General features: G+C 43.1%; 1 protein-coding gene across 1 annotated transcript in view; it reads right to left on the bottom strand.

The window, feature by feature from the left end:
* Positions 1–19,369, bottom strand: part of SNAPC3 (small nuclear RNA activating complex polypeptide 3) — a 31,124-nt gene extending 11,755 nt beyond the window's left edge. Inside the window, exons 1-5 of the mRNA XM_026866428.1 lie at positions 19,299–19,369; positions 11,411–11,488; positions 10,127–10,211; positions 7,594–7,698; positions 6,942–7,091 (exon numbers count right to left, since the gene is read on the bottom strand). Coding sequence (XP_026722229.1) covers positions 6,942–7,091; positions 7,594–7,698; positions 10,127–10,211; positions 11,411–11,475 — 405 coding nt within the window. The 5' untranslated portion in view covers positions 11,476–11,488; positions 19,299–19,369. The remainder of the gene's footprint in view (positions 1–6,941; positions 7,092–7,593; positions 7,699–10,126; positions 10,212–11,410; positions 11,489–19,298) is intronic.
* Positions 19,370–19,375: the final 6 nt, after the last annotated feature.

Genomic DNA, 19,375 nt, shown 5'->3' on the forward strand with positions numbered 1-19,375 from the left:
ATTATCCCTTTCCTCCACCTGGCTGGAAGCAGGGCCCCTCTAATCCTGCTCATCATCACTCACTTCTTGTAAGAATGATTTACTGGTCCCCTCAAGAGGGTCAGACATAACGTTGGCCATTCTATCCTGTCTGGGGTATTTCTGACTGGACACTGGAGCTGTGCTTTTCTTGGAGGACTCCCCTTTTGTGATGGTCTTCCCTTTCAGCTGCTCTACTCGTGCAGCTAAGGCGGCAGTGGGCTGTCCATCCCACCTCCTCATGTTTTCTCCATGGTCGTGGAGGAAAAACCACAGGGTGCCTCGTGGTGTGTGCCTTCTGCTGCCTTTCCCTTGGGTGGGGAAACGTTTACTTCTAATGGCTGAGACATCAGCCCGTGCAGGTGGAACGTAGGACATGTCCTCTTCCATGTTCTGGACCCTCTGAGACAGTTCCTCCACAGTTGAGACCCAGGAATGTTGAGATGAAGGGAAATTTCCCTCACATTGCCGGATCTTGCCAACCACTCCATCCACTGTTAGAGTCTGGGTGTCTGTCCACCAGGACACTATTGCCAATGCTTTCGAGTGTGCTTCTGGTGCACTCTTCAGGAGCTTTCGCCACATCAGGTGTGTGCAAGGGGCCTGATCTGGGTCCATGGGTGACTGCTCATCATTCAGATCACCATAGATCATCTCAAACACAGCCAGTTCCCTGAGGTTCTGGATGCCTTTCTCAATGTTGGTCCATTGGCTTAGCTGACATAGGATATCATCCTTGTAGGGGTGCCTCTCCCTTACACTGAGCACAAGTCGCCTCCAAAGGCTGAGTGTTGGAGCCTGTTTCTCTATTTCCCTATCAATGCCAGCATCCTTGGCCAAAGATCCCAGCTGCTTGGCCTCTCTCCCCTCCATTTCTAAAGCACTGGCTCCATTGTCCCAGCATCAGAGCAGCCAGGTGCAAATCTGCTTGCCTCCCAGGTGGCCGAAATCTCTCCGCATATCTCGCAGCTCAGTCGATCACCACTGGCCCTTCCTCCTGTTCCTGTGCTGGGCCTGGCTCATCCCCATCCCTCACCTTGCGAAATGACTTTCTGGTATATTTGGTTTTCTGTATCAAGGCAACTTATACCATCACTGGCTGGCTCTGCCTCAGCTGCTGTGCTGGTAGAGACAACTGAGACTGGCTCTGCCTGTCCCCCCGGCCCAGATACTGTTTCCGTGAGTTCACTCTCATGTTCTGTAGCCTTTTCTTCTCCTTAAGGGCAGTGGGTGGCATTACAGAGGGCACAGTAGATATGGGCAAGTCCCCAACACACTGCAGCGTTTTGTGTCTCCTGGGTTTTGCCAGCTTGGTAACACACCCTTTCTAAGCACTCCATCAGCTTTTCAGGCCTCTGCATTTGTTCAGGAGTGAAATTCCAAAGCACTGGAGGTGCCCACCGACTCAGGCTTTGCCCATCTTTTCCCACACCCCTTGCCACTCACTATTATCTGACCTCGGGGCAGGTTTCCGGGCACTGCTATTGTTCGAGAAGTGCCGCATGGCCAAAACCGAAATCAGGCAGACATTCAGAAAGCATTGTGCTGCAAACATACTGGCCTGCAGGCTCCAAGCATATTTGAAACTCCCCAAAACCAAGAGGATCTCTTCCCCTGGCTCACCCACAGAGTGGGTGAGGCCCCTAACAAAAGCCGAGTCAACAAACAGGTACCAGCCCACCCCCACAAACAGCAATACAATAGCCCATATAACAACATAAGACCCTTTATATATTTTCCACCAATAACAAACACCAGCACTGGGATCATACACTGGATATAAGGAGTAATCCAGCCCCACCACGCAAGCAAGTGGGCCAGCATTGCAAACATTTTCTTATTAAACTAATACAAATACAAACAGAAAAATTACACTCAACAGATTGCTCTATCACATTCTGGTCAGGGTCTGTCCCTTTTTATTCTTATTTCAGCCCTCTTGTGCCCCACGTTGGTGTGCCAATTAAGGCTGTGGTGGTTTAGGCCCTGCCGGGACCGGAGACCACATTGCCGTTGCCTCTCCCCCACCCTCAGCCTGTCAGGCTGGCAGTGAGGCACAAACCCCAGGTTAAAATAAGAAGAAATTTGATACAACAGTGTGATAAACAATCTGAACAACAACAATAGCAATTATAATAACAATAAACAGCAATAGCAGTAAGTAAGACAAACGATATACAGAGAAATACCGCAAATAGTCACGGAACAACTCCCCGCCACCAAGACTACCAAGGAAAAAGTTTTCCATGCTGGCCCTGATGTCAGCATGGTATGAATAACCCGGCCGGAGATCCCTTCCCCCTCTCTGCTGGGGAAACTTAACCCTATCCTAGCTGAACCAGGACAGTCTGTCTTCTGCCTGTGACCATAATGGGTGAGTCAACCCTCCCCATCCTTATCTCAATTCCTGACCCAGCACGGGGTAAAAAGGGGGGAGTGAGAGCCTGTGTGCTGCTCAGGTGCCCTCTGAGTTCAAACCGCAACTGTCCTGAAGAAACTGGAGGACAAGCTGGTTAAGCCACTATCCATCATATTTGAGAAGTCATGTCAGTCTGATGAAGTTCCCATTGACTGTAAAAAAACCCCCCATTTTTAAAAAGGGAAATAAAGAGGACTGAAGAAATTACAGGCCAGTCAATCTCAGCTCTGTGCTTGGAAAAATCATGCAGTAAATCCTCATGGAAAATATGCTGGGGCATATAGAAAATAAGGTGGTGATTTGTGACAGCCAACATGGCTTCACAAAAGCACAAATCATGCCTGACAAGTTTGGTGGCCTTCTACAATGGGGTTTCCACGTTGGTGGATATGGGAAGAACAACTGACATCATCTATCTGGACTTGTGCAAAGCTTTTGACACTATCCCATACTACATCTGTGTCTCTAAATTGGAGAGACATGGATTTGATGGATGACCACGTGGTGGATAAGGAATTGGCTGGATGATCGTGCTTAAAGAGTTGTGGTGAACAGCTTGGTGTCCAAGTAGAGAGCAGTGACAAGTGCTGTTCCTCAGGGGTCAGTACTGAGGCTACTGCTGTTTCATATACATTGTTGGTGACACGGACAGTGGGATTAAGTGCACCCTCTGCAAGGTTACTGACAACACCAAGCTGTGTGGTGAGGTCAACACATTAGAGGGAAGGGATGTGCCATTCAGAGGGACCTTAATGTTACTGATTTGTTATTAATTTTAGCTGATTTTAATGATTTTCAGTGATTTTAATATAAATATGAAAGATCAGGCCTAACCAATTAAATGAAATTCTAGAGGAGTATTGGTTTTATAATAGTTAGGAAAAAACAGTATAGTGTAATATTTTAAGTAGCCACAGAAACACTGTATTTGGTTTAGCATAACCATACAACCAGTCACGCTGGTACAAAGTTCTTTGTAAAGTCCCAGGCTAAGGCCACACACACTGGTAATAATCATTAACCAGATTTCTGTTCAAAGAATAATATTCATGACCAGATTTTACTGTTAGGCTGTTTGGTATGGAAGATTTATAGCCTTGTTGATGAGGATGTTCTAAACGATACCTTATAAAGGGATCTTCACAAAAAAAAAAACCAAACCCAACCAACCAAAAAACAACCCTGGCTGGATGGCTGGGCACAAAGAGTTGGGGTGAAAGGAGTTAAATCAGGTTGGCGGCCAGTCACAAGTGGTGTCCCCCAGGGCTCGGTGTTGGGGTCACTCCTGTTTAACATCTTCATTGATGATCTAGATGAGGGGATCGAGTGCACCCTCAGTCAGTTTGCAGATGACCCCAAGTTGGGTGGGAGTGTTGATCTGCTCGAGGGTAGGGAGGCTCTGCAGAGAGACCTTGACAGGCTGGAGCCATGGGCTGAGGCCAACTGGGGGAGTGTCCATAAGGCCAAATGCCGGGGGCTGCCCTTGGGCCACAACAACCCCCAGCAGCGCTACAGGCTTGGGGAGGAGTGGCTGGAGAGCTGCCAGTCAGAGAGGGACCTGGGGGTGCTGATTGACAGCCCGATGAACAGGAGCCAGCAGTGTGCCCAGGGGGCCAAGAAGGCCAATGGCATCCTGGCTTGTGTCAGCAATAGCGTGGCCAGCAGGGACAGGGAAGGGATTTTACCCCTGTACTGGCACTGGGGAGGCTGCATCTCGATTCCTGAGTTCAGTTTTGGGCCCCTCACTCCAAAAAGGACATTGAATGACTCGAGCATGTCCAGAGAAGGACAACAGAGCTGGTGCAGGGTCTGGAGCACAGGTCGTATGAGGAGCGGCTGAGGGAACTGGGGGTGTTTAGTCTGGAGAAGAGGAGGCTGAGGGGAGACCTCATCGCCCTCTACAGCTCCCTGAAATGAGGCTGCAGAGAGCTGGGGATGAGTCTCTTTAACCAAGTAACAAGAGATAGGACAAGACGTAATGGCCTCAAGTTGCTCCAGGGAAGGTTTAGACTGTCTATTAGGTAGTATTTATTTCCAGAAGGGGTTGTTGGGCATTGGAATGGGCTGTCCAGGGCAGTGGTGGAGTCCCCATCCCTGGAGGTGTTTAAGAGTTGGGTTGTCATAGAGCTGAGGAATCTGGTGTAGTTGGGAGCAGTCAGTGTTAGGTTAATGGTTGGACTAGATGATCTTCAAGGTCTTTTCCAACCTTGATGATTCTGTGACCTTGAAGCATGTTAAAGTTGTAATGTGAGCCAAAGTCCTTGAGACAAGGACACTGGAGGGTCTTTTGAGTCAGTGGTCCGTGGTGGTTGTTAAAAGCAGCACTTCAACTCAATTTAAAGACAAAATGCACATGACTGGAAAGGGGTGCGATTAAGAAAATGAATTATGAGAATTGGTATGACTATGTATGAGAATGTTTACTATGCATCATTATATCCTATATAATCAGCATACTCGAGGAGCTAGGTGTGTATTGCTGGTAAGACCACTCCCCTATGCACCCAGTCATTAATAAAGAAGCTTATCTACATCATGTTGTTAGTAAGTTCTTTTATCCCATTTGGGGACATTTACAGGCTTGAGAGGTTGGCCCATGCAAACCTCAGGAAGTTCAACAAGGCCAAGTGCAAGGTCCTGCACATGGGTCAAGGCAATCCCATGCACAAATATAGGCTGGGCAAAGAGTAGATTGAGACAGCCTTGTGGAGAAGGACTTGGGGTTATTAGTGGACGAAAACCGAGCCAGCAATGTGTGCTCACAGCCCAGAAAGCCAACTGTATCCTGGGCTGCATCAAGAGAATCATGACCAGCAGCAGTTCAAGGGAGGGGATTCTCCCCCTCTATTCTGTTCCTGTGATACCCCACCTGGAATATTGTGTCCAGCTCTGGGCCCCCCCCATTAAAAGGACATGGATCTGCTCGAGTGGGTCCAGAGGATGCCACAAAGATGATCAGGGGGCTGAAGCCACTTCCTTATGAGGACAGGGTGAGAGAGTTGCAGTTGTTCAGCCTAGAGAAGAGAAGGCTCTGGGGAAATCTTACAGCTTTCCAGACTTAAAAAGGGGCCAACAGGAAAGATGAAGAGGGACTCTGTATCAGGGACTGTAGGGACAGGATGAGGGGAAATGGTTTTAAACTGGAAGAGGATAGATTTAGATGAGATATAAGGCAGGAACTCTTTCCTGTGAGGGTGGTGAGACACTGTAACAGGTTGCCCAGAGAAGCTGTGGCTGCCCCCTCCCTGGAAGTGTTCAAGGCCAGGTTTGATGGGGCTTTGAGCAACCTGATCTAGTGGAAGGTGTCCCTGACCATGGCAGGAGGGATAGAGCTAGATGATCTTTAATGTCCCTTCCAACCCAAATGATTCCATGATTCTATGGATGTGCCCTTTCAGCAAAGAAGGCAAATGGGATCCTGTACTGCATTGGACAAAGTATTGCCAGCATGTTGTAGGAGGTGATCCCTCCTCTCTACTCAGCACTGGTGAGGCCACACCTGGAGTCCTGTGTCCAGTTGTAAGCTCCTCAGTACAAGAACATAGACATACTGGAGAAAGAGTCCCACAACGGCCTTGAAGATGAAGGGACTAGAACATCTCACCTATGAGGAGAGACTGAGAGAGCTGGCACTGTTCAGCCTGGCGAGCAGAAAGTTCAGAGGGGATCTTATTAACATATACAAATACCTCTAGGGACGGCACAAAGAGGAAGGAGACAGGTTCTTTTCAGTGGTACCCAGTGACAGGAGCAGAGGCACAAAGTGAAACACAGGAGGTTCCTTCCAAGCATCAGAAAATACTTTTCATGGTGAGGGTGACCAAGCACTGCCACAGGCTGCCCAGGGAGGTTGTGGAACCTCCATCCTTGGACATATCCAAAAGCCATGTGTTCACAATCCTAGACAACTGGCTGTAGGTGGCCTTGGTTGCACAGAGGAGTTGGACCAGATGACCTCCAGAAGTCCATACCAACCTCAACCACTTTGGGATATAATATGTGACACATTATCAAAACGATGCCATTTCAGTATTTTCAATTACTTTTTCTTTATTGACTCCTTTTGCAAATCCCCAGAGAACACCTGGCAATTGTGGGAGAGGGAAACAACTTTCATACCTACTTCTGACCAGCACCCAGTTGCAAAGACAAAACTATGTATGTTCAGAGGGGGATGGTCTACATTTAGCTTTCTATTACCTCTGGTGTTTTAGAATATAGCTCAAAGTAAAGTCAGTCCACAGGGATACATATATGCAAGAACTCACTGCCAGTGTTACTACTTCCTAGTGGTAGCATTAATTATGTTTTCCTTGACATTACGCAAAACAGGTCGGCTTGTTAACGCCACCAGGAAGTATATACTTGCAGTGCAACCCACAGGCAGAACCAGTGCAGATAAATTAACTGCTGAAGAAAAAACAAAACAAAATTCTGCTTCCCTCTCTCCTGTATGTTTTAAAAGTTCCTATACATGTACAGGATTCCACATGGAGGGTTTTACCTTGGTGACATGCTCTGGTACTTGATCTGGCTGACTGCTGAACTCACCACCTATCTGGAAGTCACTGACGCAGGAAATCGAGTCTCTGAGCTCGGTGAGTGTCTGGCTGCCCAGTACAAGGACTGTCTGATAGGGTTTGCGTTCTTTATGCTACAAAGAAAACAGCACATGGCTTCAAATAAAAATCACTTGTCAGCATCAGTACTGCTCTTGACAGCTTGAGGTCATTAATGGTAGCATATGGCACATCACCCCTCTGTACAAGATTTTAAACAGCATCTTGCCTCAGCTTCTCCTAAGACTGCCATTTATTAGTTTTATTCAGAAACTTAGAAGTTATATTTCCCACTGAAAAGTGCAGGAAAGGAAGTCTGAGCACACTTATCCCAAACCCAGAAAGAGTACTTTAGTTTCAGAACATGAGCTTTCTGTGAAATCAACTGGCTGCTGAGTAATTACTGTAAAAGTTTCCTTCTGTAAACCACCAATAGAATGAAATCCAGATTCTGAAATAGCCTTAAGAAGTTACCACAGTTGAAGAGTTTACCATGCTTCCTCAGTGGAGTTACTGATTTTAACCGCTTGGGAATGCAAGATATTACCTGAGTAGGGAAGAGACATCAGAATACAACCTAGAGAATTTAGCACCAACCTTCTGAAAGATGACAGGATAGAAGATGTTCAGAGTTAAAAGCAGTTCTCCCTCCTCAACTAGATCTGTTGGATTGTTTGGCCTCTTTCCAATTGCATGTGACTCCTGGAAAAATAAAAATACATATATATTATATTGATAACTACTTATATATCATAGTCCATGAATAAAAGACTGAGAAACACTGTTCTAACTGTAACTTGGTTTTGATTGTGTAGTCTTCTGAATTGTTAACAGCCTAGTTCTTCCAAAATTGAAAGGTGAGAAACTGCTGTAATTACTGATTTCAAGCATCTTCCTTCATTTCTCAGCTCTGGAAGAGCAATTATGAGATACCTGACTATCCCTTGGCTACTTGTAAAAAGAATAAGCTTTAGAAAACTCTTTTTTCTTAGGATATTATTAATAGCAGGAATAATTAATAGATATTGTTTTATAGGCTTAATTAATAGAGCACAGGTGCTCAAGGAACAATACTGACAGTTTAAGCAACTCAGGCTAGGTAATGAAAAGCTATACGTAGATTTAACTGTATGTTAAATAGAACATTTTGAGTCTTTTCTCAGAAGTCTAAAAGTGAATTATGATGAAAATTGTTCAGAAGTTAAGTAAACATGATGACCAAAGAATGCATCAATAAGCAGTGCTGTCCGAAGAGGAATTACAATGGAACGATAAGAACTAGTCAAAACTGTGTAATACAATGGACTTTCGAAATTGATGATGACTTGAGAGCTAAAAGTTCCTGGAAAATCACCAAAGACTCTTTGTATTGTATGTTAGATCATCTACAGAGAGGGCGTTTTTTATTAGGTGTTGCCACTCAACGAGGTGATGTTAACTGTTGCTAATAAAGCAAGCCTAGAGGTACCCACAGTCTGGTGAAATCCTTTAACACTGCTGAGAGGCCCTCACATAAAGGGAATTAAAGCCTACTGCCACTCTGCCCTCATGGAACCCAGCTGCTAACAACTTCCATCACTTAATGCTTTGAAATGCTCTTTGAATGCTTTCACATGTAAAGGAGGATTGCAACTCTGAACTTGAGAAAGACTGACCTAGAAACCAGCCACAGGATGAAGTATATGGAAATAAAAATTAGTACAACACTTTGTCTTACTAGGGAAGCTTGACATAGCTGGAGGCCTCAATTCCTCCAAAATCCAAAACCAAAATCCAGCACTGCCCTTGCCACACTACTCTGTTTCAGAAAAGAAGTTAAAGCATTTCCACATTTCCACCCTACTCTGTGTTTAAGATATAGCCCAGGTGTGAGAAGGAGGGAGGGCACTTTTCTATGGCAGTTAAGTTTCCTCCTTTTTCAACAAAAAAGAGAGAATACTAACTGCACAAACACTTCCAACCAGCACAGAATATTCTTCAAATTTAGTAACAGGAGCGTATACTGCTCTGAGACTTCAGTTCAGAGATACATGTGCTCCATCCCCTGTATCTCCTTTCTTCATGTGACACATTCCAAACTCAACAATTCTTAATGCTCTCATCCTGAGCCAGGACACTGTGGTCCCAACCAGCTCTGACACACAAACCAGCTACCACTGGTTTGTGGTAACAGACCTTGTGCTCATTCTTCAGAAACAGAAATAAGACACCACTCACTGAAACCCTTTATGAAGATTGCTATTGCAAATACTTTCTCAGATATGCCCTAGGCTAAGAACCCAAAACCAGTTCATCTCAGCTGACACATGTTTACACCATGTGCCTGGGACCCAGGACAGCTGAAACAAGATCCCTCAAGACAGACCAGGAGATCTCAATGGGGAAAAAACACTCAGTAGTGAGGCTCCCTCTTCACTGTATCTCCATCCCTACTTTTTACAGTAGTTCATGGCTTGTTTGTTCAAGTCACAGACTCCAGCACTGCAAAATTTAATTCCTTAAGTTTTCCTGTTTAAGACTTTAATGGTTGTGAAGACACCTTTAAAAAAAAAAAAAAAAAGTACTAAGCATAGTTAAGGAAATTCCAAGACGGCTTTTGAGGGGCTAATCACTATACTCCTGGTTCCTTACAGCTCAGAATGGCTTAGAAACTAGGGTTACAACGCTCAGAATTAGGAACTTTGTGTCACCATGCTCCTACTGCCTTCTTCTTCAAGCCTTACAGAAACAAGCTCACAATCATTTACACATTAAAACTCAGATTGCCACACAGATCTCCAGGAGCAAAAACATTACACATTTTGTCTACTTATACTTTATAAGTTCACATGATGCTCAGTACACTTGATCCCCTAAACAATGCTTTAGTAGCAACCAAATAAAAGCAATCATACAGTGGTGATGAGCTGGAGTTTCTCCTTACTACATTCAGTAACAGACTGTAAGAGCAGAGATCCTGTCCTACCTTTCTATAAAATGTCTTTAATCTTAATTGTTACCTGCAAACTTATATCTGCAAACATTTACAGTGTACAGAGATTCATAGTGATGAAAAGAACAAAGCAGCCAGAAGTTGGATTTTGACTGTGCTGAGCTGTCTTGAGATCCTACAAGATGACAGGGAACTTACCAACTCATAGGTAAGAGTTTCTTGTCTGCAAGCCCGATCCACAATAATTGTTTCTTCTCTCCTCTCTAAAGCCTTCTTTCTAATTCTGAGGAGTAGGAACAAAGGACAAAATTTCATTCAACAACTTCCATGCAGAATCTCTAGGTATAATTTTAAATGACACAATCTGCTACAGTCCAGGTATCAAAGACCAGGATTTCTGACTGTCTTAGTGGACAACAGAGTAACTTAAAATACTCTTGTCTTCTGACTCTCATAAAACCTGGTAGTACAGGCCAGATTGTGGACTTCAGCTTGGTTTTTAATTTCCTCTTATGTGCAAATTACAGGTTGTTTGTGGGCAGTTTTTTACACTTACGAGAAAAACCAGCAAAATGTTATCTGAAGAGCATTCCTAGGAAGAACACTTTCCTACAGTGAGGAAGCTGTTTCAACTATCCCCCTCACTTCAGAGAAATTCAATCCACATTCAAGCAAAAAAACAAGGAAAAAAGCACAAACATTTTCAACCCCATGACACAGATAGTTTTCTAAAAAAACCTGAGCATCACTTGAAGAAGAAAGAGTATTGTACACTGATTATCTACTAAAATACATGTATTTAACCACTTCCTGAACATCAAATCCCTTCAAACTTTCAGTAACAATCAGATTTAACACTGACCACAACATTTACACATTTCTTTACCTTAGTACTAAGCAAACTGAAATTCAACTACAGCAAAGGCCTGAACTGGCCAAGTATGAGTTCAAAGTTCACTATCTGATACAAACTTAACATATATTGCTCAACTTCTGAAATGCATCAGTAGTATCAATGAGTTCTATACAGACTGAGTACAGACTAAGAGGTATCTTGCTACAACTTCAGTAATTAACTTTGGGTGTTACAATATGACTGTGGGTAACTAGAGGTAAGAGCTACAGATTTATTTCAGGAGGCTTTGGACAAACCTCCCACACATGATCACAAGAAGTCCCCTGCATGTTCCAAATTTAGGTGCTAGTTCAGAAGTATCTAGGGCCAGAAATCCTAAATTCTTCCAATAAGAAAGATGACATATTCTGTATATATTAATAAAAAATTCCTAAGTAACATTCAAGCAAAAGGATCATATCAATTATCCTATCATAAGCTGGTGTTTCTGCCCTTAGAGTATTTCTGGACACTGCTTTAGAAAGTCCACTGTTTTCTGGAAAGGGAAAAGCAGATAGCCATGCTTTTGTGCTTGTTTTCCACCCCACCCCTTATCAGGGTACTGTGAGCATACTATAATGACATACCGAAGAGTTAGAAGACTGCTATCTTCAGGAATAACATCCAGATCCTTTTCTTTATCAGAAGACATTAACACATCAGTGCTAGGACAATAAAGAAAATAACAATTATAATTTTTTTCATACTTACTTCATAACAAAAATCAGTTAAGCTCTTCTTAAAAGGAATAAAGACAGCAAAATGTGAATAAACAAGATATAGCTTGTACAGCCTAAATCAGGGCAAAAGGCCAGTATGGTTGTTAAGATAAAGAATCAGAAGACAAAAATTCTTGGAGTTTATATCTGGCTTTGACAGAGACCGGGTAAATTTTATCTTTCTTCTGACTAATCGAGCATAGCTGCCTAGAGGTTTAACAAAATTTATGTCCAATACTTTTTATAAACCAAAAATGCCTCAACTTTTTCAAATCTCATCCACATATTATGATTTTCTCATGAACTACGGAAAAATCAATTAAAAGTAAGTATCAATCTCAACCTGTAGGGTAAAGCTAACACCCCCCATCAGATACAAACATGGGCAAGCCACCACATTTACATGAACTGACATTGCTGTATTAGGGCACTAATTTATGCCACATTCCTTCCAGTGGGAATAAGACACCACTTCTGCCAGAAGTGACAGAAGTGCCTGCCACTCTTCTTTGTGTCCTTCTTTACATCTTTTCTTCCTCACTGTTCTTGTACTTACATAGAATACAAAGTACAGCTAACCATAGTTTTTGCTGTAATGCAAATCACTGCAGGATGTGGGAAGGAAAAGTGGAACTGCTTTTGTTTGCAATGATTTAAACTGATCATGCAAACATTAGGCTTTCATAACATAAATAAGGATGGAATTTCTCATAAATACAAAACACAAAAAAAAAAAAAAATTCTGTGGGATACCATATCTGCTCCCCTGCCAGATTTATAACATAAAAATTTCCCACATACCATTCCACAATCCATCTGAAGGCTTCAGATTAGACACTACAATAGTATGAAATACTTTTTCAGAAACATACAGAATAATACTGACTCAAACACAGTGGTAATTTTATATTACTCACAAAATAATTTTATCCAATAAAAATAGTCTGAGAAAAATATTAATTAAAACAGAGAAGTATCACCTGCATCAGACATGATCTCTTTTGTGTCTCTACTGTTTGAAGACTACATAAAAGCAGGGGTTATAAAACTGCCTAAGTTCATGTGTAGTCTGAAACCCAGCATATTCTTGTGCATAACCATCTCTTTACGAGATAAGCAAACCACTGCTGAATTGCAGGAAAAATTTCTGGAGTGTAACATTCATTCTCAATAAAATTTATGATTTGATTATATTTTTTCATTATCATCTTATATTCCCCATAATTTTATAATGTTCCCCATGTCAACAATACTAAGCTAGGTAATACTATCACTGCAGTAATGAATAAGCCTTTAGAGTGGAACAGCATAGGCTCATACAGTAATTGAGAAACAGAAGTCTGGAATCAAACAGTATCAGCTGACAATAAGCAAAAGTCAGAGTCAAAATTTTGGTTGTGGGTAGGCAGCCTAGTTCTCATGACCCGATAAACTCACCACTGAATCATACAATCATAGAATGATTTGGGTTGGAAGAGACCTTCAAGACCATCCATAGGCAGGGACACCTTTCCACTAGATCAGGTTGCTGAAAGCCCCGTTCAACCTGACCTTGAACACTGCCAGGGAGGGGGCAGCCACAGCTTCTCTGGGCAACCTGTGCCTCACCACCCTCACAGGAAAGAGTTTCTTCCTTATATCTCATCTAAAATCTACCTCTTGCAGTTCAAGACCATTACCCCTTGTCCTGTCACTTCAGCCCCTGATAAAGAGTCCCTCCCCATCTTTCCTGTAGGCCCCCTTTAAGTCTTGGAAAGCTGCTATAAGGTCCTCCCAGAGCCTTCTCTTCTACAGGCTGAACAACTGCAACTCTCTCAGCCTGTCCTCATAAAGGAGGGACTCCAGACCACTGATCATCTTTGTGGCCTCCTCTGGACCTGCTCAAGCAGGTCCATGTCCTTCTTATGCTGGGGGCCCCAGAGCTGGACACAATACTCCAGGTGAAGTCTCACAAGAGCAGTATAGAACCTCCCTCAACCTGCTGGCCACACTTCTCTTGATGCAGCCCAGGATACAGTCGGCTTTTTGGACTGTGAGTGCACATTGCTGGCTCATAGTCAGTTTTCTATCCACTAGTATCCCCAGGTCTTTCTCCAAAGGGCTGTTCTGAATCTGCTCACTGCCCAGCCTGTATTTGTGCTTGGGATTGCCTTGACCCATGTGCAGAACCTTGCACTTGGCCTTGTTGAACTTCATGAGGTTCTCACAGGCCCACCTCTCAAGCCTGTCCAGGTCCCTCTGGATGGCACATCCCTTCCTCCAGCTTGTCAACCGCACCACAGCTTGGTGTTGTTGGCAAACTTGCTGAGGGTGCACTCAGTCCCATTCTCTGTGTCACCAACAAAGATGTTAAACAGCACTGGCCTCAACACTGACCCTTGAGGAACAGCACTTGTCACTGCTCTCCACTCAGATACCAAGCTGTTCACCACAACTCTTTAAGCACAACCATACAGCCAGTTCCTTATCTACCACGTGGTCATCCATCAAATCCATGTCTCTCCAATTTAGAGACACAGATGTAGTATGGGATAGTGTCAAAAGCTTTGCACAAGTCCAGGTAGATGATGTCAGTTGCTCTTCCCTTATTCAGATAGAAGATAATTTGAATTTACTATTGTTTAGTTAGTTTCTCTCCATCCAGCAGTACACAGAGTTTTAGCCTTCCTGTCTTACAGATTTCATCCCAAACAGAAAATCATTCTTTTTAAATTAGTGAGCTATCCTTAGATTCTGACTTGTGGAAGAGGAGGCAGAGACAACTGAATCTTCTATCAAGTGCAGACCAAACCAGTGCTGAGGAATAGTGATTTAACTAACATAACGGAGGACAACAGCACCTTGGAGAACACAGAACAAACATTAGACTTTTAGACAAGGCTGTTTGCCATTCAGCATAGATTAGTGTTATGAATAGCCCACCCAATGAAGTAATGTACAGACCCTGACAGGTAAAGCAACTCACAGCTGACACTTCTGTGGAACTGGCATCCCACCAGCACGATCAGACTATTTATCTGAGTCTTCCTCCACATGGACCAGTGGCCCTATTCACCAAAATGCCCCAAGTCCTTTCTAAAGACATGACTGTGTATTTTGTTGTGTGAACACCACACAGGTTATTTGGAGGATCTGAAAACATCTATTACCTAACATTGTGAAGTTTAACCTATATCAGAGGTGACAGTTTCCCATTTCCCTTCCCATATCCCATATGCATACATATGATGTCAGAAATCACCAAAAATACTTGAGCTTTCCCTCCCTCCCACAGGTCTAGGCCAGGGATCTCTGGCTGTGATATCCACACCATGCTCACTAAATGCCTGCTGCAGGGAAAAAAAAAAAAAAATGCCCAGAAATCAGCACCAAGCAGACACAGTGTAAAATAGCTGGCATGTAAGCTGCTTCCTCTTTTTCCTTTTAAGGACAGAAAGATATCTAGTACAAAGAGATACCGCCACTGAATCCCTGACAGGTTCCATAGACCCTTGCATGCCCAGACACTGCCATTTCTCACTCCTGGAAAGCCAGAAGCCCTCAGTTTCTAAAGAAATGTTACACAAAGCACTCTTTTCAGTATTTTGGATCAGTATTAGTTTATGACATATGACATTGTATCACGTGCACTGAAGCCTTGAAAGGCTTTGCTGTATAGCTTTTTACACAGGCCATGCTGGAGTTCCTGGGTAGCTCCACTGCAGCCAGGAACCGGATGAACCACATGAACCACATCATTAATATTTGGTCCACAGTCCTGAGGAAACCAGGCTTTACAAATGGAAAGTATATGCTAATCCCTCCAGAAATTAAGGCTAAGTAGTCAGTGTCATACACCTAACAGAAGAAAGTGCAGGCAATACAAAGTTTGCACCAGTCACACCTCACTCCTGAGGCCACAATGGCAGGATTCCACTATGTCTCCACACAGAATATTCCCTGCACACAAGGCAAATACATTCAGTGCACTCAGTTATGGCAGAGGGGCAAACACCGGCCATACTGCTTAATGGACACTGAGATGAACTGTAGGAGACTGACAAGGAACAGTACCTGAAAGTCTCACATGGAAAAAAGCACACAAAGTGTTAGAGGAATTTTATGTCCCCTAGAAAGATATTTCAAGGCAGCTATTAAAAAAAAGGCCAAAGGCAATTTTGTGGAAATTTGGACATGCAAATAGACCATTAGTGAAGCCTTTAATCACCCTGATTTTACTTTTCTCAGAATATTCAGGCAGCACAAAAAGCCTCCTCAGTTTCAGAAATCAGAAGGTGCTTTAGTATTTTGATGATATTTTTGTAGTAAGCAGATACAGTGTTTATAATACTCTTTATATTGCATATATTTTAAAAGCAGTACTTTCATCATCTTTGAGACACTAATACTACAAGATACTAAATGCTAAATATATTAAGACGCTAATGCTAGCTTAATACAGCTTTATAACACGTTTCTAGAAATATTTACAGCTACTCCTTCTAATAAAACAAGAAGGTGAATTAGGGCTGAAGTGGAATAGGGTAACTAAGTTTCATCTCCCTTGACCTAGTGAAAATCCACACTGATTTGAGTCTTAGCCTGTCCTACATGTACATAACAAATCACTCAGAAGGCAAAACCGAGTAACATATCGAGTTAGCATAACCGAGTAACAATCTTGCATCTGCAACATTCCAGCACTTCCATTGCTCAAACACCAATAATCAATCTCAAGCAAAACCTCTTAGCTCACAGACCACTAAGGCATTTAAACAAAATTTAAAACTTGACCCTCCCATCTGAACAAAATTTAAAACTTTACCCTCCCTACACCTTGGTTATTTAAGAGAACTACCGATCGAATCTCCTAGCTAAGGACACCATTTTACACCTGTTAAAAATCTTAGGAAAAAACCAATCTTTTTAACGATTTTCTGCATACCACTGAAGCAGTAAGCAAAGCATTCTCACCAAGTCAAATTTAAGTGAGTGAAGACGGAATATTTTTTCTGCATTGTTTGCAGGAATGTATTACATGATGGAAATAGAAGAAAAAAAAAATCAACCACAACATACTGAGATGCACAAAGAGTTAAACAGTATTTAAACATTACACCATTTCTCCTTACCAGATGACTCTAAATCGTCAATAATACTTAAATGTACACAATGTCACTATATTCTAAAAAAGATTTAACTATGGATATTGAAAAACTTCATCCTGAGTCTATGAAGGATTCTCTTAACCTATTACTATTTTAATAATAGATATAGGAGTATCCACATCTTCCCATCTCTCTTATACTCAAGGAAACCCTCCTTAACTTGCCAGAAGTTCTCTTACAAATTAGAAAAAATCTGTGTTTATATCCAGGATATGTTCATTTCAGCATCTAGAAAACTGTATTTACACCAATAATAAATGTGACCCAAGACACCACAGAACAGATCTTGGTGTGTTTGAATGGTTTTCATTTCTTCTCAAGAGAAGAATACAAACAGCTTAAAGCAGGCAAGTGAAAGTGACCAGAGGTAGCAATTTGAGGTTGGCCAGTGTTAAGGAGAGAGATTCAAGAGGCTAGGACTATTTAAATTAAAAGCAAAAGCACACAGAGATTAGAGTTTGGGATTTCTAGCCTGCATAGGTGAAAGGTCACACCAGGACGTGCAGGTTTATCTTCATTCTCCTACAAAGCCAGATGATCTGTTCTCTCCTCCTCATAAACTGCCTGTCCTTTATTCTTTCCCAAACCTTTCCACTGCACAGCATCACTTTCTACAGTGCACTCAGCAGCAAACAGACAGCACTGCTCTGTAACACCAGCAAACTTAGCAGATGAAATGTAGCAGTCACAGATTGAAGAAAGCAGAACTAAAGAAAAAGCAGTGTGAATGAAGGGATAAATAAAGCATAGAAACTCTTATTGGAATTCAAGTGAAAACAGTGACAGGCTCAAGCAACAGCAGAGAATAAGCCATGGTACAGGAACAATCAGAGACTACATCTGCACTGGGAAAGTTTATAGAATAATTCCCACAGTTGCTGCCACACTAGAACACATGAACTGTTTTTAATACTAACATCAGTCTCTATTTTTACTAAGCCCAGTAATGGTAAAAAATTATCCTAGTCACCAGAACTATGACATCTGAAATAAAGCTATGTTTTAGTTAAGCTAGCATTAGAAAAAGCGAGAATGCCTGCCGAATTTCTTCTCTGTAAGTGTTGATTTCTTTCTGATGAAAAATGACCCTAAAAGTCACAACTTCCGAAAGGCTTATTAAGATCTCACCATTACACACAACACTCATGCAGGTATATCTCGGCTCAGACACTGAACTCTGTGACCCTGGGGTCCTATTCCTATTCTTTGCTCCTTGCATTTTACTAAAGTAACAAATGTTCCTACCTTCCTCTTCCTCTGAGGTACTATCATCATGTAAAGGAACAATAATTATCAAATTAACTCTGTCCAGCTAATGACTTTATCTCATATACTGCTATTAAAAATGTTTTTGCTGTTATGCCTGTGATTTGGGGTATAACTCTGGGAACATTAGAACGACATGCTCATGACAACACCTGCATTTTTTTATATGCATCTTGCATGTACAGCACTGAAAAGTCATCAAGAGCTCAATATATAGTGCAATTCTAGCTACATTTACCAAATTATGCCTCCTGCATCACTTTCAAGACCATGTTCATTGTATTTAGTGCAAGAAAGTGAAGAACCTCCATCTTGCCTTTGAAACAGCTCTGCAGTACTTCTGTGCCTTTGAGGAAATAACTAAAGGACAGAACTTGTCACAGTTCTGTTGCTGTCTATATAGATTTGTGCAACGCATCATCTGTGATGATATCTGCAGAAATTACTGCCTGAAATCAAGACTTTCCTACAGGTCAGAGGTGATTCTCACTATTCATGTGACCTGAGCACCTTCCAGTTTTAGCATGCTCGACCCCACTGCTTCAGCCCCTTGAGGATTCTCTTCTTACAACACTACTTGCAATTCACTGGTCCACAAATACGAGTGAAGTTACAAGTGTAGAACAACCGCGCATTTTTTTCTTTCCCGATCCCAGTGCCACCTAGGCTGACTGGGCAAACACCACTATCCCCTGCACGAAGAAGCACCTGCACGGCTTTGACTTCACCACTAGCCCTGACAGAAACAGTCGCTAGAGGCTAGGGGTCCAAACAAGCTCAACAGTTAATGCATGCTGCGGTTACCAGAACTCATCTAAATGATGTCAGCACAAACAGGTGGCTGGATCTTTTTCTTCAAGTAAGGTACGCCTTTCATTTTGCAACAGGGGCCTCCTAAAACTATGTACACGTTCAGATACCCGTTGGGTAAAACTTAAGGTAACACGTTGCTAACTATTTACTTAAGAAACTTTTACATGCTGAACTGTCCGTGAATTCAAGGCCATAAAAAAGTTTCTGCCAGTGGAGCACTACCCTCGTAGAAAAACGATGTTCTCCTTTTCCACTGCGTATCCACTCGGGAGATTAAAAAACCCACATGGCACAGACCCAGACAAGACTGTTCGGAAGCGGCTTTGCCCGGGCACCTCCCGCCTCTCCTGAGGAACCGGTGCAGCGTCTGAGCGACAGCACCTCCGACCCCCGCCCCGGGGGGGCCTCCCCTGCACCAGCACCGAGCCAGGCCGAAAGCTTCCCGCTAGAACCGGGGCCACAAAGCCCCGCCCGGAGGAAGCCGGCGGTTTCAGCGCCGGCCCGCACACCGCCGCCGGTCCCGCAGTCACCTGCACACGGCCCGCAGCTCGGGCACCGTCTCCGACGCGCAGCCCAGCTCCGCTGCTACGGCCGCGGCCGTGTCCGC

Source organism: Athene cunicularia (genome assembly GCF_003259725.1).
Source record: "Athene cunicularia isolate RWA chromosome Z unlocalized genomic scaffold, athCun1 chrZ_part2, whole genome shotgun sequence".
Lineage (NCBI taxonomy): Eukaryota > Metazoa > Chordata > Aves > Strigiformes > Strigidae > Athene > Athene cunicularia.